The following is a 25,564-nucleotide window of genomic DNA, read 5'->3' on the forward strand; positions in this document are numbered from 1 at the left end:
TGAAACTTAAGCAATCTCCAAGTCTAAAATAGGTTTTACAAATCAAGCAACTCAAGGGGCTAGCAGAACTCCTACCACTCTCTCATTTTTTTCCGGCTGGGAAAAGAATTCACATAGATTCACGGGGAGGGAAGTAACTATTTGGCACTAAAAGGAGTAGACTGAACCTGCATACAGGGTTTCAATGGACCATATACAGAGTATAACATACCCAATTAAGCAGAGACGGAGCCTTTGAGAATAGAATGAAAATCTGATCCTACCACTCTAAAAACCCGGAATCCCAATGCTTACTTCTATTAGGTGTTCGAGTCTTCTTCACCTATGGAAAGATGCTAGAGGCAGATTACCTCTCCAGGCTTTGAAGATGGAGCCCCTAGCAGTGGGTTCTTTCTGTGCCGCTAAACGGATTTTAGGTCACAGCTAGTTTCAGTCCACAAAACTACTACTTATGAAAGTAGTCTACTACTGCCAAATGGAAGAGATGGATGAAACAGTAGCTCATATTTTGCCCGGTCTCCGGGGCAAATATGACGTCTGTAAGCAAGGCACACAGGAGAAAGTACATTATGCCCACAGCGGTGGTTAGGTTCCAGTACCTGAGCGCGAACTGTGCAAGCAAAGCCCCACATAGCTTTATCGGGAGTGTTGTGTTCACGGCCACTTCTCATTTCAAAGGAGAAGGTGACTGTATCTCCTTCCACCTTAAAATTTAAGGGGGGGAAAATACACTTTAAAAAAAAAAAGACACATGATTTTCAAGAGAGCAATGAATTTCAGAGATTTACTTTCAAAAGGGCCACAGCAATAATTCACTCCTTTTCTCAATCGCATGTTTGACTCAAACTCCATCCCCTCTCTCCTCTGGACACCAGCCTTCCGGGGGTCTCTCCTGACCAGGTAGTCTGGGGACGAGGCATCTGGGAAATGGGCCACGATCACCCAATAGCAGGATCGGAGTACAGATTAAATCTTGACCATAATTTCAATCGATTCCTCAGACTTCTATTCTTTCTGCCCTCCCCCCTCCCCACCACCTCACTTGTGCCGGGAAGGCAGGCAAACGGCCTGGGTCTTGAAGAACAGAGTGCTGCGAGACCTTGCTCTGTATTGCGGAACCAACACCACGAGTAATGAACAAAACACAGGAAATGAGAGAACGATTAAAAATGTCGTGCCGATGCAGATTTGGATGCATCCAAACTACACCCCTGGACATAACTTGCTATCTACCACTGAATTAAAGAGGGTAGGTAACGCACACGAGATACAAGCTTCCAGAACAGACTTTGGAGAGGTTTTCAGGTTTTAGTGGGCGTTTCAGTTCATATTCATAGCCTAGGTAGATCTGTTGTAGTTCCAGGGCCCAGATTACAAAGCATGACTGGAATCTCATCCATCTGAGAAGGATCATTACTGTTGCTCCAAAGGCCCAAGTTCATTCGAAAACACGGATTCCACATTTTTAACCTAGGGTGCCCATCACGGGAGAGTGCAGACAAGCAAGCTGAAAGAACTAGCAGGCCTTCATCTAATGGGCAGGGAAGGAAATGCCGTGGGCACCTCAGTCCCTGGAGTAACCTGGGGAACGGATGCCAGTTCTGGAGCCGACAGGGGTCTGACAATGCCCTACAAGGAGGGTCATTCTGAATGAGGCAGTGAGTTTACAGACCCGGCAAGATGGCTCCAGCTCAACAAAAGCACCCACAGACCTTTTTTTTTTTTTTTTTTTTTTTTTTTTCCTGGAATTAGAGTTAATACTCGGGCCTGGAAGGAATGGGAGTTCAGTTTTCTTTTCGAGGAAGTGAATCTGACTGGATACCATACCTTCACCAAGTCTTTGGGCCAGCCAGTTCCTAAGACACTACGGCTGCCATATCCCAGTGTGTTGCCTCCATACTCAGCAACCTTCCTACTGTTTGTGTTAGGCCCCGCATATATCACCAACTTCAAAACAGAAAATATACTGTTAGACTGTAAAAGAAAAACAAAAACAACATCTACAAATAAAAAGGCTGCAAAAAAATGTTTGTTTAAAAATACATTCATAACCAGGCACTGATGTCATTACAGTAGAATATTCCCTGATTTTTTTTAAGGTATAACTGATACTAGTTTGGATGCAACAGGTATTACCACAATTTAACTGCCTGGGGACCTCACATTGACATAGGTCTACTCAGCTATTACACATATTGTTAAGTAGTTATTTTAATGCTAAGTAATGACGTATAACTCATTAATAACTGGTACAGTTTGCCCCCTGAAGTCCTCCCCCAAATTAATAAAGTGAGCAAATACAGATGGAAAGACGGTTATATCTAACACAACGAAATAAAGGCAAAAAACAAAAAAACAACACAAAACCCAAAAACTCAATGAATGAGGATTTTTAAAAACGCAACAAATTGAAAATAAGCCATACATCCTTTGAATGTTGCTTAATGGGGTAAAAAGAAAATGACATAAATTTAGGCCAGAAAAGGTGCTGCTGCTTCTTGGGTCAGTTTTCATGGATCAGTACTTTTCCGCAATAAAGGTTATTCATTTATATGCAATTAACCAACTTTCTAATATGCAGGAGAGATATTTAGAGGTCCCTTGGCATTCAAATACTTCCGCGGGAAGAATGAAGCTCTGGTTTCCGTAAACTCCAACTCCTGTCTTCTCATGTGCACTCTGACCACCTCTGACTGCACAGGAGAGCTCGGTTTGGATCTAGAGGCTACATTTTTAGCCCCTGACACTTAGGTTGTGCTTTCTTACCCTTTTGGACCTTTTGCTGATACCAACCAGGGACCACTGGAAAAGTAAATGTTCCTTTTATCTGTGTAGGAAGCCTCCCTGTGCCTCCACATTTAACGCTAAACGTCTACCGCAGGTGTTGGTTAGCGTAGGTCAGAGGATGCAAATCACTGGTTTTAAAGGAGAAACAAAATGACACCGACTGATATGGCAACCTCTCCATTTCTATTTTCAATAGTCCCATCAGCTGAATCTAGGAAATGGGGGTAGCTGATGTCAGGAGCCATGAAGTGGGGCAGGCTGATGGCAAGACGTTTCTTTTTTGAAAGGCCCATGAAAGACCATTTTCTAAATTCTCCTGCTTCCAGCTAACCTGAGTTTTGGAGACGAAACTTAAGCCCCTCCCGACACCTGACAGTTTTCATTATCCTAAAAGATAAGGGGGAAGGGGACCCTATCATTTGCTCAGTGATGGGTTTCACCACCTCAGAGTACATACAGTTAAGAAGTCCTTTATTATTTAACCTAAAAATCTCCCCTGGAAGGATTTAAGACCTTTCACCCTAACGCTCTACAGAGGAGCTAACAATCTACATACAACTACATAAAAATAGTCCTGCGTATGTACAAAGCTAGTAGATAACCCTTCAGTTGTTCTTTTATGAGGTTACACGTCACAGTCACATTCCTCTTTCCTCAGAAGTTCAACATGATGGTTTGCAACACAACAACATAAACAGAAGAAAACACTTCAACCCCTCAAATGTTTCCTTCCACTTAAAATCGTCAAGCCACTACACGTCAGAAACTACTCTTCCTCAAAATCTATGTGGGCCCTGAGGTACAGACAACAAAGAACAAATAATAAAAAGAAAACAGATCCTAGCACATCTGAAACTCTTCTAAAAGGCCATCTTCTCCCAAAGAATACGTGAGAAGCCCCAGAATCGGGCAGTACGATCTTTCTAGACGAATGCAAATCACCTGTCCACAGGAATTCCGAGCACCGGAGGAAGGCAGTAGGTAAGCAATAGGCAAAGGAAAACTTCCTTTGACTCTCAGATCTAAACTCTGAAAAGCTTACGAAAGTGCACTTTCAACATGTTGTGAAAACACTGTTCTTCGAACACAAACATGCTGGTTATTTCCCCAACCACTACCCTTCAAGGCGTATCTTAAAGTTTTCCAAAGAGACATCTGCAGACAGAAATAAGTCGGGAATGGTGACCAGGAGCAAAGAAAAATAAGAAGCATCTAAGAAACCAGCCTATTGGCGGTGGAACCAATACTAAGCCAGTCTTGCTTACTTTGTCATAGTCATACTGTGAAGAACATCTACTATCAAATCTAAGGTACAAGCAGCGAGCTCCTGGGATGTGGACAGTTTCTTTAAATTTATAGTTGTCTCTGACAGGGTGGACGGTTTCCACGGTCTTTCCAGCAGCCCATGGAGCAGGAATCTTTAAACCAGTGAGAAAGCCTGGCTCTTCCTTCTCTTCCAGCATCCTAAAACCAGACACAGAGAAAGTGATTTAGCTTAGCAGTGGGGAGAGGAAAAAGAAGAGGTACACATGGTAAAATACAAAAGGTTAAGAAATGTCGCTTTCCTTTTCCACATCATGCAGTCTGACAACCTCATAGCTTTTAAATGCTAGGTATCAGTGGTGATCAGAAGCACTGTAAAAGCTCCTATGTTTAAGGCTCTTTTGTTGTTGTCGCTAGAGAAGATAGTTGCATTTCCCCCCTCTCTTTTCAAGGAGGAGAGCCCAGGAGAGGGCCTCACCAACTCTCAAGTTACTTAAAAAAAAAAAAAAAAAAAAAAAATGCTATAAAGGACCCTTAAGATTGGTCACTTTCCAAATTCCACAGGATTAGTATCCTATCAAGGTTCCTTTTGTTGATATCTAAATGTCAATTGTTGACAACTCCATGAGTCTACCTGACTTTTTACTTTAATTTTTGCTAAAGAAGAATGCCTTCAAAGTCCTCTTGTCTACTGTAATTAAACCCTCGAGGGCTTTGCAGCCCAAGGCTGTGGTATACAAACTCCTAAGACCTATACTTGGCTCTTGTGAAATTAACACTCTTCTTTCAGCTCTGCACTAGCAATGTGGTGGCCACGGAGTCAAGTGTGGCCAGGTAGACAGAATCTGAACTGAAAACAATTTAAGATTCAGTTTCTTGATCACATGAGCGACACCACAAGTCATCATGAACAGCGTGTGGCTATGGCTGATGATCCTGGACAGCATGGGGGCAAAGTTGCGTCACTACGCAAAGCTGCATTGGATACCACGCTCTTCTAGAGAAACCTGCAAGTCGCCCCTTTCTGATTGGCATTGTTGAAGACTGCTCTGATAGATGTAACTGACACGTAATCAACTGCCCGTATTTAAGGTGTACAACTTGGTAAGTTTGAACATAGGTATATACTAGTGAAGTTTCCTTCCTTTGCTTGGTAATCCAGGCAATCATTTTTTGCTTTCTATCACTAGAAATGAGTTTACATCTTCTATAGTTTCCTATCTAGGGAATCATATAGCACGTTCTTTTTGAGGGGATCTGGCTTCTTTTGCGCAGCATAAGGATTCTGAAAGTCGTTCCTATTGTCGCATGTATCAACCATTCATTCACTTTTATTGCTGGGTAGGATTCCGTCGTAGGAATATTCTAATACTCTGCAACTCATTTATCCCTTCCCCCGTTGATAGACATTAGGGTTGTTTCTTGTGTTGGGCTCCTCCAAGTAAGGCTGTTATGAACCTTCATATACAAGTCTTTGTAAGAAGCTACGCTTTCCTTTTTCTTGTGTAAATACCTAGAGGTGGAATAGCTAGGTCATGTGGCAGGTATACACTTAACTTTTTAAGAAACTGTCAACCTATTTGCCAAAGTCATAGTATTTTACATCGCCATCGTTGGTATAGGAGAGCCTGTCAATCTTTAATCTCTTGATCTGTGGGGAATTTATTCTCACCTGATCCTATAAATCTATAAAGCAATTCTAGAATTATCTGGAAAACGTGACCCTAAAGTCTCTTTTCCCAGTTACAGAATCCTTGCTAGAATTCAGTGTCGTAAAAGGAGAACGAGGCCTTCACCAGAAGAAAACAAGGCAGGGGTTCCAGCAAGGAAGCAGCATCTTTCACCTCTGATCGGGGAACAGCCTGCCCTTCTGGTCTGATGCACCACATGGGGAACAGCCCACCTCGGCAAAAACTGGACACTGGGTTTTAAGCAGCAAAGCCGTCTGAAACACAAAACCATCATCATGTCTTAAAGTGCTTACTGTCAGTTATCGGGATGGTACTACAGCCAAATTTAGAATTCTCACTTAAGTCATCTTTTTACAATCCTAGTCTGTCCTCCTTCATGAAGAAATGCTTTGCGACTTAGACCACTTAACATCATTTTATTTAATGCTGTCATGGCACATATCCTTTCTATCAGTCACCGATAGCCCGCAAGGCCTCAGGAGGCTGAATACAATGGTAGGATCTCCGTAGCATTGCAGATTAGCATTTTCACAGCTGACCAGCGATCAACACTTGCTAGAAGATCGCAGTAAGTAATTTAGTCAAACAAAACGTTTCCCCTTAATATTTCGGTTTCTTTTTTACTATGTTTTCCTTCATTCCACTATTATTTCCCTTGGCTTCTGAAAGACATGGCCATGTTTACTCTGCCTTCAACAAATGCACACAGCCGCAACGTGAGAGGTGGGCGGGCCGAAGAGCAGCTCACTTTGGCACACCAGGGACCGTACCTGACTGGTATAGAGTACCAACTGGACCAGCTGAGGCATCAGGGCATCGGCCATGGTCAGAGTCTGTAAATTTGGATGCATCAGGGAAGTCAGTAACACTGGAAGAAGGTGACCAAGCATAGTAGCCTTAGTAACTTGTTCCAAGCCTTTTAACCTACAAAAAGTTCAAGAAAACAATGGCTTAAGCAATTCCTAATCACGTGAAGAAGCAACCGTCCTCTTTATCTGACAAATTCTCTTAAACTGCATTTCCTTGAACTGCTTAAGCACTTCTAGCTACGGCAGTTCGGTCCACAAATCTCCCACCTTCTACCACTGAGGGAGAGGGAGAGAACAGAAACCAAGTAAGAGATTTCACTGTCAACCTGAGTTGACACTGTGCATATCATAGCACCTCGGAAGCACTTTATCAGTGGGTTCTAACATGCAGACGGCTACTCTAGGTAGTTACCACAGGCAGAGTTCTCTTGGCACTGGAACTTTAGATCACTGTGCTGTATGCAGTCTCCGACAGAGAGAAAGTAACTAGCTACAACACAGATTTTTCTTTTGTCTTTAAAATCACATCCCCCCATTTTATTGAGATAGAACAGTGTATAAATTTAAGGTGTATAACAATTATTTGATAGATGTATATATTGTAAAATGATTACCTAAAATCGCATTCTTAATATCCCAATCCTCTGCCAGAAGAATTAAGGTATGTGACTCACCCAAAGAAAGACGTGGGTTATAGAAATTCTCTGAGGCTACTTAGGGTACTGGGGTTGGAACAAGAAACAGACCTCCCATCTCCCAGGCTCTCAGACTATCTCTCCTCCCTGGCAGGCGGGGGGCAGGTGGGGGGTGGGGAGGCCAAATCTGTACCACAAGCCCCAGCGATGGGCCCCATAGGACTTAACAAGCCCTCGTGCAATGCCTATCTGGGTTATACTGCCCCCAGTTCCAATGTGGCCACCTACTCTCTGGGAATGGGCAGGAAACAAGGGACATGCGGACAGAAAGGGTTACCAGAGGAAAAATTACACTGCAGGGTTGTTTTGGATCAGCATCTCTAACATTAAAATCATTATCACACACAGATGTAACGGCAAACCATTAGCAGAAATTTTCATGGGGAGGGCTAAGAAAGAGCTTTATTACTGGGAGAGAGACGATTACCCTCTACAGAGGTCACTCCTGTACTTGAAGAAGTAAAATTACAGTAAAATTTTAAGACATTATGTCAGCGTCATCTTTCGCATGGCAGTTAATCTTCTGTGTCACTAAGTCACCTGCCTGTCTAAAGTACTTATCACGAGGACACCAAGTGCATGTGCTGCTGAGCTAGATGATGGAAGGAAAGGCCAGTTTGGGGGCGATGATGGTGGCAGACCCCAATGTCGGCGGGGAGGCTGTGCACCAGAGCCTCGCCGCCCCCTCAGACTCTGGCTGGCGGCCCAGTCTCACCTAAAAGCACCATTAAAGAGTTCGATTGCACTTGGCATTGAAAGCAGTTGCCATTTCAACCTAGTCTCACAAAAATCCCTCTATATTAAACGAACATTTGATGTTCTGTTCTAAGAGATTTTGCTTTCATAAGCAATTCTGCTTCCTGAAGGGCAGCAGGCCACAGCTCACGACCCATTTCCTCACCTCTGCTCACGGTCAGCTAGGTCACTATTTATGAGGGCAGTTGTGACCTGCTGTAGCATTTCCAACACTTCATCACATCCAGTCAGGATTTGGGTGGCAAGAGCCAAAATACTGACCTTTAGCTCCTAGGTAGAAAATATCACAATATTATTTTTAGGCTTTGGGATGAACATACACTCACAACGACAACACAAAATGATGTATTTAATGATGCATTTCCAAACGAAATAATGAGGTGGCCAGAATCAGCCCAAAGCAGGAAGTTCCGCTAGGATGGCAAGTAGCAATTTGATTTGGGAGGCTAAGGTCTGGAGTGCTGACAGAAATACGCAGTATTTCACGGGGAGCACACCGAGTCCCTGGGAGAAAAGGCATTTCTCCCATCCCCTCCAGCACAAGAGAGCTCCCGGTGGCCAGCCCAGAAACTGTCCAGGTGGAAGATTGCCTTGGGTGGTATGAGGGCAGCTAAAGAGAAAAACAGAACAGTAAAAGGCGCATGTAGAGGCGGTGAATAAAATGAGACAAAAACACAACATTCTGAAACAGTACAAGTGACCTTTTTACTTAATGTTGTAAACCATCACACTTGAAAACAGGCAAGTTAAAAATTCAATTGAAGTAGCAGGCAGTTACAGGCTATCGAACATTAAAATTAACTATTAGAGAGTTCGTGGGCATACGAATACTAAATCGTGTGTTAAAAAGCACTCGTTAAAATCACACAAGTGTTTAGCTTACAATTATTTTCTGTTAAGAAAAAAATACAACCAACCTAACCTTCTAGGTGAAATCTGGGTTTTTAATTTTTCCCAGAGATACCGGATAACTCTGCCTCTTCTGCCTTCACCAAGAGTATTTCTCTCCGTGGATTAATCAAAGAATTTACAGAATTTAGCCTTTCAAATAGAAAACACTTGCTTCCATCGTTGGGACTTTTCTGGGGCCTTCTTTGCAATTACTAAGATGTTTTTATCATGAAGAGAAAAGGAATTCTGAACCGACAGGCTAAACCATGGTTTAAGTCCCACGGATCCCATCAGCTGCCATGTGCTGACGGCGCCCCCTGTGGCCGCACAGTGCATGCGGTTAGCACGCCTCCTCTGAGCCTCACAGAACCTTGCAAGGGAGACTTAGTGTCCTTTTTCACTGAGAAACTAAGGCAAGAGAAGTTAATCAACAGTATCAGCAATTTAAATGATTCATTCCTGCATTTTTGCCTATTTAAAAATTGATTATAGGGGCGCCTGGGTGGCGCAGTCGGTTAAGCGTCCGACTTCAGCCAGGTCACGATCTCGCGGTCCGTGAGTTCGAGCCCCGCGTCGGGCTCTGGGCTGATGGCTCAGAGCCTGGAGCCTGTTTCCGATTCTGTGTCTCCCTCTCTCTCTGCCCCTCCCCCGTTCATGCTCTGTCTCTCTCTGTCCCAAAAAATAAATAAAAACGTTGGAAAAAAAAAATAAAAAAATAAAAATTGATTATACAGTGAGATCAACTCAAGAATTAACAAGTGTATGGGTTTTAGAGTATGAGCGCATAAAGCAGGAAGAAAAGGGCGAAGCATAATGGCTTTTATCTCTATCGCTTCCTCGGTAAATTTCTCAGTGTGTTTCAGTCAACACTTTAGAGAAGAACCAAGTTCTTACTGATTTCTCTAATTCTCTCACAAAGAAGACATTCTAAACAACAATGCAAGCAACAGCCTCCAGCATCTGTCAAAATTATAACCACCACTGCTATAAAAAAAATCTTTGGATTGCTATAAATTGCCATGTGGGAACAAACTATTGAGTTTACATAGAAGCTAACTTAAAAATAATTACAGAGAATGAACTGAACCGTAGGTTTAGAAATTATTCAATAGAAAGGTTGTGAGAAAATTACCACCTTTTTAAGTTATTTGAATGGAGAGAATGTAATAAACCAGCCACAAAGTCAAAATTATTTCAAATGTTAGATTATTTTATCTCTATATACATAGATTTCAGAGGTGTATGAGATCACTTGTAAGCGCAATACTTTATAGTCCTTTAAAAAAGGATGAAATAAACAAGGCACAAGAAGAGTGACACGAGCACATGGAGACACATTATGAGAGTGTCACAAACATGGTAACCACTGTGCAAGGACATAAAAACCTATGAGATGAGTGACCTAATATTACCTCTCACAACAATATAGCCACATGGTGAAATGTGACATCGTAATACACAGAGTTAGCCAGCTGAGCTGCACTTTACACACTGGGTAGAAAGCATCGTTAGAAGAAAGCTTGGTGTTTACCTGTACCTTCAATGTCTCTCCCTGCAAGGAGCTGTCACTGTCCTCGTTCTCATCGGGTTTAATCAAAATAGTGTTACTGAGAAGGTGGTTCTGAACTGCCATCAGATAGCGCAGGCAGGAGGATGCAGCCTTTAATACAAATAAGGGCATTTAAATGATCTACACCTCACAGCAAAAAGGCTTCATGTAATCCTCATGTTTACAAGGGTTGGACAAGGGAAGCAGAAGAGAAAGTACAGAAAACAGACCACGTTAGTTTCTCAGGTGACTTATTTCCACATGACTTTTGATATGTCATCGGACACATTTACCTTTCTGCCTTCTGCTGCCTAATGCGCACTAGTCACTCAGATACTTACTTGAATTTCTCCCACCCTCTCCCCCTCTCATGAATTTCCACTAGAAGAGAGTCCACCAGAACCTTGAAAGAATCTCTAGGTTCTTTCTAGTCTCTGGGGGAACGGTGACATTTTAGAAAACGATACCACATTAACAATTAACAGGGAGGACAATCCTCACTGTGTAAACAAAACGAAAACATCCAAATTCAGTCAAACAATTCACTGCATCAAGACATTTAAAAGCAGGAGGAATAAAATCTTAGAGAAAGCGATCCAAGTGGGTTTGTTTGGTTCTGTATTTCTAGGACAAACACAGTCACCCACTGACTCCGTCAATTAAGACTGCTTTGGAGAGTGCGTTACATCAGTGTGTGTGTACACACACACACACACACACACACACACACACACCTCAATACAGTAACATGAAAACAGGGACACTTGATACCATTTGGCTTCATTAAACACATTTTTACTTACAGGCACAGTTGAAAGGAGTTTTTGAAAATCCTCTTTAGAGACAGTTTGGCACTTGGTGATTAAGATACAGGATTCCCGTACAACAATCTTCAGAATGTAGTGTAAAAGTTCATCATTTAGTCTTCAAAATGCAGGAAAAATGTAACAATAAGATACGTATGGTTTAATAATAAAAGGATAAATTTTACACAATTGGAATGAGATGACAAACAGAAGATACAAAATTCACTGGCTCTGTAAGTGTATCATCTTCCTCAGCAACAATGCTAACAACTAGGTGTACTATCTAAATCCAACTTAAGAAACAAAATGGTAACCAAGGACGTAGTCTGAGTACTTTTGTAAACGGCAAAGAAAACCAACACCTTCCTCCCCTTCCCAGCCCTCACCCACACCCTCACCCTGGCCCTCTCCCGTAGCCCACTGAGTTGGGTGGCACCCTTCACCAAGATGTTTAAATAAGTTCCATCCATTCTTTCCACTGAGTACTTTGCTGAGAAAACTGAAAAATGCTATCATCACCTTTTAGGGCAAGTGTGGGATATATGGTCTTTTGATTGATCCGTGATTTCAACTTAACATGCTAATTATCATATTAGATATTATAGGAGACTTACGTTGCTCAAACGCATGTAATGTAAATTAGTTACTGAGAAAAACACAAAGAGAAGGCTATCAGTCAACAGCGTGACTGGGGTCACCTGTAATGCTCATCCTCCTCGCTGCCAAATCGGTTGTTTTGAAGCTGTTCAGCTAAATTGGTTAAGATCACATCCCGCAGCTGGGAGAGGCCGCTGTTTCTCTCTCCTGACACAGAACAGAGCTCCGTGAACGACCCTGGTGATTACACTTAGGAAACTGAGGCTATTAAAACAAGTTTTCAAATGAGCACACTGTTGACGATGTGGGGGCGCCAGGCACACGTACTCTCACAAAGAGCAGCAGCAAAAACAACCTCACAACCAAGCACTTCTTTCAACCAGCACATCCTTATCTAGCTGTAGTTTGCCTCTTCATATGTCACACAGCAAGATTTCTAGTTCCTTAAATTCACGCTGCTTATAAACACAGAGTGTCTCTGACAGGGTGAGCTTTGCTGTAGTTGTTTGGTCTAACTTTAAAAGTTGGGTTTTAATGTATGGAGGAAACAAACGGACTTGGCAACCCCTAAGAAGTCATTATCTGTAATGCACATTAAACCTCTACTATCAGGCACCTTCTGCTAAGCGGCATGGATAGAAAAAGGTTGATAAAGCTTGAAGATACACAGAACAGGGTTTCTCCTCTCAATCTAGTTGAAGCACTGGTGTATGTGCAGATACATTAAAAAAAAAAAAAAAAAATTAACAAGGGGCGCCTGGGTGGCTCAGTCGATTAAGCATCCAACTTTGGCTCAGGTCATGATCTCATGATTTGTGGGTTCGAGTCCCACACCAGGCTCTGTGCTGACAGCTCAGAGCCTGCTTCAGATTCTGGGTCTCCCTCTCTCTGCCCCCCGCCCCCGTTCGCATTCTGTCTCTCTCTCAAAAGTGAACTTTGAAAAAAAAATACTAACAAATACTAACAAACAAGAAAGGTCTATTATCATAATAATCCAGTTGGTTCCTCGCGGACAAAAAAGGGATGGCTGTTCCAGGAGAAGTCAGGGATAATTCTCACCTTCCGTTAAGACCAGCTTAAGTAGGTTATTGATTTCGGTTTCACCTGGGTACAAGATATTTAAGCCAGAGCTGAAATGACAGAAAAGTCAAAAAGCTTTTCAACAAATATTCTAGAAAATCCAAACTCTAAATAATTTAATTTGCACTTATATTAAAGATGCCAGTGATTACATGAAACTCTGAGGGAAGTTTCATGACTAACAAAGTGGCTGAACCTAAATTCAACGTCATGATACAGTCCATTCACCTCCCTGATCAGCAACCAACAGGCTCCCTCTCCTCCTGCGAGTTTCCAGAATGAGAATTTGTCTGAGGCTGGATATGGAACTGGTAAGAGAGAACTGAGCTGTAAAAAAAAGTCAGTGTAGCCGGGCCAGGTAGATATTCGCAGACTGTGCCCAAAAGCACATTTGGGAAGTGGGATTTCTAAATCTCAGCTTTTCCAAATGGGCAAGAGGAGCATCACAAGTGGTGCCAGAATTTTATTTTTTTCTGTGAGGTTTCCACACAATAAAGTGGACATTTTTCAAGTGTACAATATGACAAGTTTTGACATATGGGTATACCCATGAAGCCATCACCATAGTCAGAACTCAGCCATCACCTCCAGAAGTTTCCTCATGACACTAGATTTAAATTAGAAAACAGGGGCGTCTGACTTCAGCTCAGGTCATGATCTCGTGGTTTGTGAGTTCAGGCCCCGCGTCAGGCTCTGTGCTGACAGCTCAGAGCCTGGAGCCCACTTTGGATTCTGTGTCTCCCTCTCTCTCTCTCTGCCCCTTCCCCACTCAAGCACGCGCGCATACGCTATCTCTCAAAAATAAACATACGTTTAAAAAAAAAAAAAAAACAAATAAATTAGAAAAGATACCGAAAGCATAATCAACTATGGAAGGAAAAAAATCCCCTCCCTCTCTGCTCACCCCATCACACAGTTCCTGCAGACCAAGCATTCAGTTGTCCCTTGGTCACTAAATTATACTTGGTCACATTAAAACTATATTCCTGGATAACAGTTCATTGCACTCGGAAAACAATATTAAATATTAAACAATATTAAATAATAACAAACAGAAAATGGCCCATATATTCTGCCCTCTTCTCTAACAAGGTTTTAGGTTTTAAGCAGAATTTAAAAGGTACTTTGCATTTTATTAAGCTCTCACAAACTCTCATAGTAGGTGTTATTTTTACGCCCATTTTATAGCTAAGGAAAAGGAAACCTCAAACCGAGCTAGTAAGTGGCAGAGCAAGGACTAGAACCCAGGTCTGCCGGCTGCCAAAAGACTGGCTTCTTAGTCACTTTGTGACACTCTCTCCACAAATGACAGGAACCTTCACTTGCAAACCATCAAAATATCCAATTAAAGAGTTAAAAAAATGTTTTTCTTTCTTTTAAAATCCAAAAGGTAAGATGAGGACACATAGTTATGTGGCTTGGGGCCTCTGGGAGTGGGGCCACAAGCCCTCTCTGGCCAAATCATCCCCTGTGCACGAGGCCCTGACTATGGGATGAGGTCAGAGACTTCCAGGCCACCAGCCAGTAGAGTACAGAGGGTATAGGGCGGCACAGGAGACGCATTTTGCACAAAGCATGAAGAAAATCATCCGGTTACCTGATGGCAAGACAGACTTCCTTCTGAATTTCAGGGCAAATTTGATCTTTTGGTGCCATCAACAACTGCCAAAGCAGCAATCCAGACCGTCGAATGATGTCTCGGTTTCTTTCAGTTTGTGGGCTGAAGAAAAATTTAAATACCACCTACGGAAACATAAGGGGTATATCTAAAAATGCTTATTCTACTAAGGATAAAATTATCCCTATGAAAAAAAGCACATAGTAGATATTCTTATGAACAGACATCCAGGTGGATTTTTAACCACACTCTCTTCTATTGTGTAATAGTGTAATTATAGTAAATATTTTACATCTATTAATTGCAGTGAGCTACATATAGCAATACTCCATTAACTGCAGTGCAACGAATATGATTATCATTCTAATTACAAGATTAGAGTGTGGTTATGATGCAAGACGGGAATGTTATTAAATTTCTCTCTTGGTGGCAATCAGCTGGCTGAAAACAAGTTTTGTGTTTCTTTTTCTCTAGTATCTTATGTCGAAACGGTGCGTTTACCTGAAAGACAACGAGAATACAGCGTATAATACAAGTATCTCCGTTAACCATGGCCTTCTCCATAATGTCACAAATGCTGCTAAGATGGTGGGCTTCGATTGGATGCTGCTTGCCCAAGACACTTGTGATTGGAAGATTGGGGTTGGTGGCAAGAAGATTGAGTTGGTGTATGCACATCGCACCCACATGGTGCAGTAACTGGTTTATAACCTCATTCGTGGTTATAGCCTCTTCTAGAAAACGAAAAAGAAACTCAGTGAGGAAAGGCATCTCCATGGGTGGCCTCCAAGGAGCAGAACTCTGACTTACAAAAGGAACACACATACTAGGACAGAGGATCTTGGCTCGCATCTCTTCTACTACCTCTGGAGAATCCTTTTCCCTGCCATAGAGTGCTGGGGCGAAAATGAAAACACTAGGAAATCCCCATTTTTTTTTTTTTAAATTAACGTTTATTTATTATTAAAAGACAGAGACAGAGCATGGGAAGGGCAGAGAGAGGGGTAGACACGGAATCTGAAGCAGGCTCCAGGCTCCGAGCGGTCAGCACAGAGCCCGACGCGGAACTCGAGCTCACAAACTGCGAGATCATGGCCCGAGCCGAAGTCAGACGCTTAACTGAGCCACCCAGGCGCCCCTAGGAAATCCCCATTTTTAAAGGGCAGAAGTGACTAACCACTTAGAGAGCCCTTTCTATATGCCGGACAACAGGCTAAATGTTTTACATGCGTTACCTTACAATACCATTATAAACCTAGACTATTTTAGCCCTGTTTTGTAGAGGAGTCAATCAAGGTCAGAGAGGTTAAGTAACTCGCCTTGGGTCACACAGATACTAAGTGTAGAGCTGGGATTTGCATTCAGGTCATTTCCGCTCAGAGGCCATGCTGCAACCAATCTAGTAAAATCTACCTTCTATGACTTCTCTGTGATGGAACACCACCCCCACCGCATCCCCACTCCCAGGTCCACAAATATCTCCTCCCACGGTACCTCAACATTTTTATCTCAGTCACCACAACCTAGAGAGCCATCAGTTCAACTGTGAGCATTCACAATCATCCTCTTACATAATAATAAACAGCCCATGGACGGTCACGGCCATTCAGGAAATGGATGTGAAAGTAATCTAAACAGGCAGAGTGAAAAACAGAACAAAACAAAAAAACCCAACCCTGCTTTTCCCCCTTAAAGAAGCTGAAATTAATTGCCTACCAGGAACAGGAAAGCAGCAATCTGGGAGAGGCAGGCCTGGGTAGGGGGACCTTGGAGTTGCTAAAGGATGGTGGGCACTGGGGACTATGAGGAAGGACTCAAGGAAAACAAAAGAGAAGGTAAACTTGGCCAAAACTAAACTTTTCAATTGTATATTAACTGGAGGGCCACTTCTCTTTTATGTCTTTGAGTCCCTTGCTTTTAGGACGATAGAATCCGGGTTAATACTACTCGTCCTCACCAAAGACTTTCAGAAAGCTAGCCTCTGGGACCTACCCAAATAAATAAGGTCTTTGATTTTTATGCTGAGTTAGATGGGAAGCCGGTGGAGGAGTCTGAGCAGAGGAGGGACAGACCTGACTCCTGACACTGAGACTGGTTGCCGGGCGGAAAGGAGCCTACAGGGGCGGAGGGCAACCGTGGAGGAAGCAGGAAGACCAGTGAGCGGGCCACTGTGAGAATCTGGCAAAGGAAAACCAATGCCTGGGCAAGAGGTAGTACAGCCCGGGTAGTGCCAAATGGTTGAATTTGGGATACCTCTTGAGGGTAGGACCGGACAGGATTTGCTGACGTCCATTTGGATAGGAGGTGTCCAAAAAAAGTCTTAGATGACCCTAAATTTGTGGGCTCAGCGTATGAAGGCACAGTGATCCCTCTACTAGCACACAGGGGATTCAGCAGGTATAGATTTGGAGAAGGGGAAAGCCAGTAAGTCTGTTTTTTTGTTTTTGTTTTGTTTTTTTTTCCAACGTTTATTTATTTTTGGGACAGAGAGAGACAGAGCATGAACGGGGGAGGGGCAGAGAGAGAGGGAGACACAGAATCGGAAACAGGCTCCAGGCTCTGAGCCATCAGCCCAGAGCCCGACGCGGGGCTCGAACTCACGGACCGCGAGATCGTGACCTGGCTGAAGTCGGACGCCACCTAGGCGCCCCAGTAAGTCTGTTTTTGACAAGCTGAAGATATCAATCAGATATGCAAGTGGAGGTGAATATATAGTCTAGAGAGAAAGTCTCCAAACAAGAGGCTTGGAGAGAATCATTAGGGAGGCACTGATATATAGTTGACTTTTTTCTTCTTTTTGCTGTTTCTTTATCCCCCAATAGCTTTATCCAGATACAATTTACATACCATAAAATTCTCCCATTTTAAGTGCACAATTCAATGATTTTTAGTAAATTTACACACATACCGGAAGCAGGAACATAAGTAGAAAAATTACCACTGACTATGAAAATTAATTCTAAGGAAATAGTATGATCAACTTTACGCCAACAATAAGAAAACTTAGGGGTACCTGGGGGGCTCAGTCAATTAAGCATCTTTGGCTCAGGTCATGATCTCACAGTTTGTGGGTTCGAGCTCCGCATCGGGCTCTATGCTGCCAGCTCGGAACCTGGAGCCTGCTTCAGATTCCGTCTCTCTCCCTCTCTCTATGCCCCTCCACCACTCATGCTCTGTCTCTCAAAAATAAAAACGTTAAAAAAAAAATCAAACCTAGGGGCACCTGGGTGGCTCAGTTGGTTGAGCATCCGACTTCGGCTCAGGTCTGATCTCACTGTTTCTGAGTTCAAGCCCCGCATCGGGTTCTGTGCTGACAACTCAAGCCTGGAGCCCGCCTCAGATTCTGTGTCTCCCTCTCTCTTTGACCATCCCCCACTCATAATCTGTCTCTCTCTCTCTCTCTCTCAAAAATAAACATTTAAAAAAATTAAACCTAGATGAAATGCACAAATTCTAGAAAGACACAAATTACCAAAACTATCTTAAGAATAAAAAATCTGATTAGATAACTGCAGAGCCTCAAAGTATCACCTTCCTCAAAGTATTAATTACTGTGGTAATTAACATAATTAACATATGTCCACAAATTCTGATTTTTTTTTTTAATGTTTATTTATTTGGGGAGAAAGCGGGCCCAAGTCGGGGAGGGGCAGGCAGAGATGCAGAGACAGAATCCCAAGCAGGCTCCTTGCAGAGCCCCACTTGGGGCTTGAACTCATCAACTGTGAGATCATGACCTGAGCTGAAACCAAGAGTCAGACAACCAACCAACTGAGCCACACAGGTGCCCATCTTTGATGCTTTTCCTTTCAGGAAGTGGAACCTAATTCCTCTTCCCATAAGTGTGGGCTTAATGACCGGCTTCTAACTGGAAAGGGAAAAATAGAAACTCTGCAGTGAAGAAAGCTGGCATTTAAACCAACTGATCAATTTTAACATGATTAATGATAATAAATCCTGTTGACATTATGAACCCTGTGATAGGATGTAATGAGAAAAGCACTTCACCTCTGGAATTCCTCTCTAAAACTTCAGTTCCAATGAGAAAACGTCAGGGCACCTGGGTGGCTCAGTCCATTCAGCCTTTGACTCAGGTTTCTGCTCAGTTCATGATCTCGAGGTTCGCTGATCAAGCCCCACCTGGGGCTCTGTACGGACAGCATGGAGCCTGCTTGGGATTCTCTCTCTCCCTGCCTCCCTCTCCCTGCCTCCCCCCTCCCCTCTCTGCCCCTTCCCTGCTCACATGCACGTGCTCTCAAAGTAAACTTAAAAAAAAAAAGAGAAAACATCAGATGAACCCAAACCAAAGGACATTCTATAAAATACCTGACCAGTAGTCCCCAGAAGTGTCCTTTTCCATTCTTCAAATAGGAAGACTCTATCCAGCTAGGTCCACAACTTGTGGATTTATTTTTCCCACCATCTCAAGCCTGCTGCTGAGCCCTCTTAATGATTTTTTTTCTCTTCAGTCACTGAACTTTTCAAATCCAGAATTTCCAGCTGGTTCTTTTTTCAAAAATTATTTGTTGACATTCTCTATTCTTAAGTCATCTTTTTCAACAGGGTTTCCTTTAGATCTTTCAGTATATGTATGAAAGGCTACTTTAGTCTTTATCTGCTAAGTCCCACTTCTGAGTTGTGTCTGCAGTGTGGAGCTACTAATTTGTTTGGTTTGGGTTTTTTTTAATTCTTGTTTCTACGTTTTTACCTTCTTTCACTTGTTTACTCTCATTATTGTTTTTATTTTTAAGCCTGCTTTCCTAGGGGTCACCTAGTCTGAGTCAAAGGTTGTGCTCAAACACCTTGAGCCAGTAAGTCAGCCACCCTGGCTGGGTCTCTCTTTTGGGGGGAGCACGTCAAGGCTCATACAGCTTTCGGTTCTGCCCTGGATTTCTGTCGGGCCCTCTCACATCGTCACAGGTATATACAGGCTCGTGCTCGGCCAGGCCTGTGTGAACACGCTGGGTCCTCTCCAACTTCTTCTATGCAGATGTGCAGGTAGCTTACCAAGGCCCCGTGCAGCCTTCTCCCGACCCGGATCTCAGGAGCTCATCTCTGGCTAGTCCGCTGGCTCTCTGCTCGCCCTCATCAAAACCACAACCTCAGGCCAGCTAAGCCACTGGTCTTCTCAGCTGGCGTGCCGCACAGACGAGTATTGTTACTGACACCGGGGTTGGGCAGGAGTTTTTTCCACGCTCTGCTCCAAATCGAGTCAGCCTCCTCCGGCAGCAAAGCTGCCAGTTGACATGATCTGCCCCATGCCGGTGGGGTCACTGACATGACCCGCCACACCCTGGGGGGGGGGGGGGGGGTCACTGCACTGACCGAAATTACAGTGGAGGACGGGAGCTTCCATCCCAGCTGAGAATACCACAGACTTCCGCTTCTCTTACCCAAAGTTCAGTGGTTTTATGAGGATTCACTTCTCAATTTGGTGTATGACTTTGGTCAGTTTCCAGAGCCTAGAAATAGTTGCTTTTGGTAATTATGTCCCTTTCACCATTACTGTAAGGGGGGAGGATGTGCTCTTCTATACCACTGTACCTGACCTTGAAGCCACTTGCTTTTAAGTTAATATTAACTTAATACATACTTAATTCCATCTAATTATAAGTTTGTTTATAAATAAGTTATCAGTGTAAAACATTAAAACACCAAATAACCCACGGCAAGTACAAATCATCATTTTTTGCACCACGGTTCTGACAATTTCAGAGTGATGTAACAGTTTGCTCTAAAGAACTCTATGGACTGGGGCGCCCGGGTGGTTCAATCGGTTAAGCATCCATCTTTGGCTCAGGTCATGATCTCGCGGTTTGTGGGTTTGAGCCCCACATTGGGCTTTGTGCTGACAGCTCAGAGCCTGAAGCCCACTTCAGATTCTGTGTTTCCCTCTCTTTCTGCCCCACCCCACTCATGCTCGGTCTCTCTCTCTCTCAAAAATAAACATTAAAAAAAAAAATTTTGAAGTCTATGGGACTAGCTCAAATCCTCTATTTACAGATTTATTTAATCACAAACCAACCAGGCAGCAAGGATGTCAGGTTTCTAAGTTCAAAGTGGGAAGGCTGTTGACACATTTTGTCGCTTGGCCTATGTTCCCACTTACTAGTACTGCTGTGCTCTCTCCTAATTTATTTCGTGAAGGAAAAGTCTTTTCCTATAAGACCATGAGCGCACTTCACCTTTGGGCTCTGTGATGATGTGGCTGACTCCAAGTCTCTGGCAGACATAATGGAAGGCCTGGTTCCCAGGATTACACCACTGATCAATATAATCGTTTGAGCATGTCCACAGCATGTTGTTCACTGTATCGTAACAGGCACCTGCAAAGAGCACATTGTATTCACTGGGCAAGTCACCATCGGCCTGTATACAGATTTCCCAAAAGCACCGCTACAGAATGCAAAGGCGATTCTCCCCACCGCTGACAATCCATACCCCTAATTCCCATATCTTTGTTTGGCAAAGCATTAGAAGGAATCAGCATGAAGGCAGAACTCCATTTCTACTTTGCTTAACTCCTACGTGAGAATGGAGTAAGTCTTGTGAAACAGACAGTTCTTAGTAACGGACTTATATGTGACCCTTTTAATTCCAAAAAGGATTTAAGTGGCTTAAATCAAAACCAGGACTTATGAACATTAACACTCAATAAGAGCCTTAGTAACCAAGCCCAAACTTAGGTATGAGCTTCCTAGGAGCCAAACCAAAGAGAAAATCCAATATATTACATAATGTTCATTTCCTAACAATAAGGAGCATACTGATTCCTCGTGGAAAATAAACTTTTTTACAGCATGAATTTGAGGGGAATTTGTTAAGGGCACCATCATACAACCTAATGGACAGTATCTTCAATAGCAATTTATGTGGAAGAATTTCACCTTGGCAGTTTCTTACATTGATCCTCAAAATTAAACAGTATCAAAAAATTCTTTCTTGCAAGGAAAATAGAAACCACAGGGAAATGACAAGATTTTTCTGCGAGAAACTGCTAAAATTTTGAATTTTCCAGGGAAATACGGACACGTCTTACCCAATCCTGGTACAAGAGCACCACGCCCAAGCGAGCTTCCAGCAGCATCTATGAGATCGGCACGACTTGTGAACTGACCATCCGAAATGTTATACACCAAGCTAGAGGCAAGGACTTTGGAAACAAACATTAAGCTTGTTTAATAAGCCTTACGGCGATGGCCTACTTTTCAAAGTTTAAACTTTAGGCTCTTAACAAGACTTTCACAAAAATCACACCTTTCGTTGTTGTTGCCTATTGGTGGGAACAATGAGGAGACAGAATACACACGTAAGACCACAAAAAAGAAAACAGTCACATCTTCCTAAATAGTGAGCCATACTTTTCCTCAGTTAGTTAAGTAGCCGACTCTTGGTTTCGGCTCAGATCACGATCTCATGGTTCGTGGGTTCACGCCCTGCATTGGACCCAAGCTGAGAGCACAGAGCCTGCCTGGGATTCTCTCTCTCTCCCCCTCCCTCTCCTTCTGTCCCACCCCGCTCATGCACATGCTGTCTCTAAATAAATAAATAAACTCTGGGGAACCTGGGTGGCTCAGTCGGTTGAGCGTCCGACTTCGGCTCAGGTCATGATCTCAGTTTGTGAGTTCAAGCCCCGCATCAGGCTCTGTGCTGACAGCTCAGAGCCTGGATGGAGCCTGCTTCACATTCTGTGTCTCCCCATCTCTCAGCCCCTCCCCTGCTCATGCTCTGTCTCTCAATAATAAACCTTTAAAAATTTTTTAATAAACTTTAAAAAATAGCCATATTTCTCAAAGTGTTTTTCAAATGGCAACTTTTGCATATATATTTCAATACAGATTATCAAAAGGGTAATTGCAAGAGGAGTTACGCTCACTAACATCACCAGGAAATACCACTAACGAGAAATATCTTATATACAGTTGCTACTCAACAAAGGTTAGCAGACACTCAAACAGAGCTGGGATGCTGTCCCTCCAAGCACTGGCTCTAGAACTTGGAGACACTTTGGCCTTTTCTCTTAACATAGGATAGCATGGTGATGACAGGCACGGCTCTGGGTTTTCTGGCTTTGAATTCCAGTTGTACCAGTTCTGCGAGACCCTGGGAAATTTACCAAACCTCTCCATTTCCTCATGTACAAAGTAGAGATTATAGAAGCACCCACCTTATGTAGTTATCATGAAAATTAAATGAGTTAAAACCTTTCTACAGGCTCTACACCAACACAGCTGTACTCGCTATGACCATTTCTTTTCCGTTTTCAAACATAAAATTCTAGCCCTGTCTCTTAAGCTCCTCTTTCTTGTTCCCATCCCCCCCTGTAACCCAGGTCCTCACTACGCCAGACTCAAGCTATACTCTAAACTGTACTGTATTTTCTACGTGCTGCTGTTCCAACCTGCACCGTAACAAATCATCTGCCCCAAATCTCTTTTTCATTGGGTTTCCCCACATTGGCCACTTACATGAATAATACCTATTTTGCACAACTTAAACCCAAGACCTCAGGACGGATCTCCTTTCTAGTTCACTCCACAATGACCCTTTCTCTCACATCCTACAGCACTTCATCTCCCCACCGCTCAGGCAGTGATACGGCATGGTGTACCATTTTCTCCTTGTTCCACACATATACAACATTTCTCCCGACCAGACGAGGAGCTCCTCAAAGCAAGCACCAGTTCTTCCACTTATGGTGTAGCCTCCACAGTGACCAATGTGGAACAGGAAACAGAAGAAATTTAAGTATTTACGGATTTGTTGGGACTAGAATAGAATCACTATGTAAGCTATAGCCTCATGAAAAAATGGTGCTGTGAAGTCCTACTTTAATCAAATGGGGCCAATTTTAAGTGAGTGAAAAAGCCATGCCAGAGACTAAAAAAAGACTTTAATAAGACTAATGGTAAATAAATAACCCAATTTAAAAATGGACAAGGGATCTGAATAGATATTTCTCCAAGGGGGACGTACAAATGGCCAATAAGCACAAGAAAAGATGTTCAACATCATTAGTCATTAGGGAAGTGCAAATCAAAACCACAATGAAATACCACTTCATACCCATTAGGATGGCTAGATTTTTAAAAAACAGAAAATAAATGTCAGTGAGGATGTGGAGAAATTGGAACCATTTTACGTTACTGATGAGAACGTAAAATGATGCATTTGGAAAACAGTTTGGCAGTCCCTCCAAAGGCTAAACATATAGCTACCATATGACGAACATTCTACTCCTATGTACACACACAAGAGAAATGAAGACATGCCCACACAAAAACTTGTACTAGAATGTTCATAGCAGCATTATGCAAAATAGCAAGAAAGGAGAAACAATCCAAATTTCAACAAAATGGGGTCTATCCATACAATGGAATATAATTTAGCCATAAAAAGGAATGAAGTAATGATTTTGTGCTACCAAATGGATGAACCTTAAAAACAAAAAGCCAGTCACAAAAACATATATATAATTCCATAAATATAAAAAGTCCAGGGATAAACTCATATAGACAGAAAGACTGATGGATGCCAGGGGCTGGGGTAAGGAGAGAAAAGAGTGTGACTGCTAATGGGTATGGAGTGATAAAAACGTTCTAGAATTAGATAGTGGTAATGGTTACACAACTCTGAATATACTAAAAACCAGTGAACAGTATACCTAAAAGGTATGGATTTTATGGTAAGTTAGATCTCAATAAAGCTAGTATTAAAAAAAAAAAAAGACTAATAGTAAATTTACATCATTTATTCAAGAGCTAAAGGGGACATTGTGGTCACATGAACTGCCAGAGATAACAAGCTGTTGAGAAAAAGTCCAACCAATTGGATTCTACAGGTGAAAGAGTTTTGAGCTATTATGAAGATCTAAATCCCAAACACATGCAACTACTTGAAATGGCCCAAAGGGTGATATTAGAAAAATGATTTTGTATCAACTGCTGAGGTCAAATTTACATCTTCAGGCTTAGAGTACAAAATGCCTTTTTAAAAGTCTACATGTGAAATATAATCCTTTACTGGGATAGCTGTAAGCAAATCATTTTAAGAGCACAGAATATGAAAATATTGGGAAATGAAAACAAATAGATTTTAAAACATTTTATTTTTCTAAACAAATTTCAAAGAAAAACTGTTACCATATATAAAAGAAACATTCGGGTTTTTGTTTTTTATAAAAACTCTAACATAACTTTCTTGCATATGATCATCAAACAACAGTGTGAGATACTATCCTTTTATTCTTTGTAGGTGGGAAAACTGAGGCTCAGATGGGTCAAATGATGTCCCTTAGAAAGTTAGAAAGTGGCCATGTAAAAGAAACATTCTTTTAAAATATTTTTAAGTAATCTCTACACCCAACCTGGAGCTTGAACTCACGACCCCAAGATCGAGTTGGCATGTTCTACCAACTGAAGCAGCCAGGCGCCCTGAAATATTTTTTGATTCTTGATTTTGATTCTAGGTCTTATTCCATTTAACTATTTGTCTCCTCTGAAGCCAAAATCACAACACTTTATAGAGTATGCCTCCCTCTTTTATAAAAAATACACATACACTTAATTAACAACATTAATTTCCAAATTAAGTTCCAAATTTTTTGCTTAACCTTTTGTTTACGTGCCCTAAAATGGAGGCACTTCACATACTTAAGAGCTGTGGAACTCTATTCATACTGGGTAGAGCTCTTGCTGGGTCATCAGTAAATACTGTGGCAACAGAGTGTTTTCTAAAATTGTCCTGAACTCATTATTTCTAGCAATTTTACAGGATGGTTTTGCAAAGTATATTATTATATCATCTACAAAAATTGTATTTTTAATTCCCCCTATCCTATGACTGTATTGATAAGTTTTTGTGTTGGTATCAAATAGCTTCTGCAAACAACTTTAAAAAAGTTTAACATCATTAATAGAAAAGGCTTAAATTTCATTTATTTATTTATTTGAGAGAGAGACAGAGAACACGAACGAGCAGAGGGGCAGAGAGAGACAGCGGGACAGAGGATCTGAAGTGAGC

At 42.3% G+C, this 25,564-nt stretch overlaps 1 protein-coding gene across 5 annotated transcripts in view; it reads right to left on the reverse strand.

Annotated features, from left to right (window-relative positions):
* The window catches only part of HECTD4 (HECT domain E3 ubiquitin protein ligase 4), a 194,455-nt gene that overhangs the window by 77,671 nt on the left and 91,220 nt on the right, over positions 1-25,564 (reverse strand). For 2 of the 5 annotated variants that reach the window (XM_045457011.1, XM_045457010.1), the window contains exons 10-23: positions 21,582-21,695; positions 20,728-20,868; positions 15,044-15,276; positions 14,522-14,667; positions 12,904-12,974; positions 11,946-12,051; positions 11,245-11,365; positions 10,424-10,552; positions 8,147-8,271; positions 6,512-6,665; positions 5,895-5,995; positions 4,053-4,251; positions 1,828-1,974; positions 600-704 (exon numbers count right to left, since the gene is read on the reverse strand). In XM_045457011.1, the coding sequence (XP_045312967.1) occupies positions 600-704; positions 1,828-1,974; positions 4,053-4,251; positions 5,895-5,995; positions 6,512-6,665; positions 8,147-8,271; positions 10,424-10,552; positions 11,245-11,365; positions 11,946-12,051; positions 12,904-12,974; positions 14,522-14,667; positions 15,044-15,276; positions 20,728-20,868; positions 21,582-21,695 (1,892 nt within the window). The remainder of the gene's footprint in view (positions 1-599; positions 705-1,827; positions 1,975-4,052; positions 4,252-5,894; positions 5,996-6,511; positions 6,666-8,146; positions 8,272-10,423; positions 10,553-11,244; positions 11,366-11,945; positions 12,052-12,903; positions 12,975-14,521; positions 14,668-15,043; positions 15,277-20,727; positions 20,869-21,581; positions 21,696-25,564) is intronic. The other 3 variants (XM_045457014.1, XM_045457012.1, XM_045457013.1) reach the window with 3 other exon arrangements.

This window comes from Leopardus geoffroyi, chromosome D3 (assembly GCF_018350155.1).
Source record: "Leopardus geoffroyi isolate Oge1 chromosome D3, O.geoffroyi_Oge1_pat1.0, whole genome shotgun sequence".
Lineage (NCBI taxonomy): Eukaryota > Metazoa > Chordata > Mammalia > Carnivora > Felidae > Leopardus > Leopardus geoffroyi.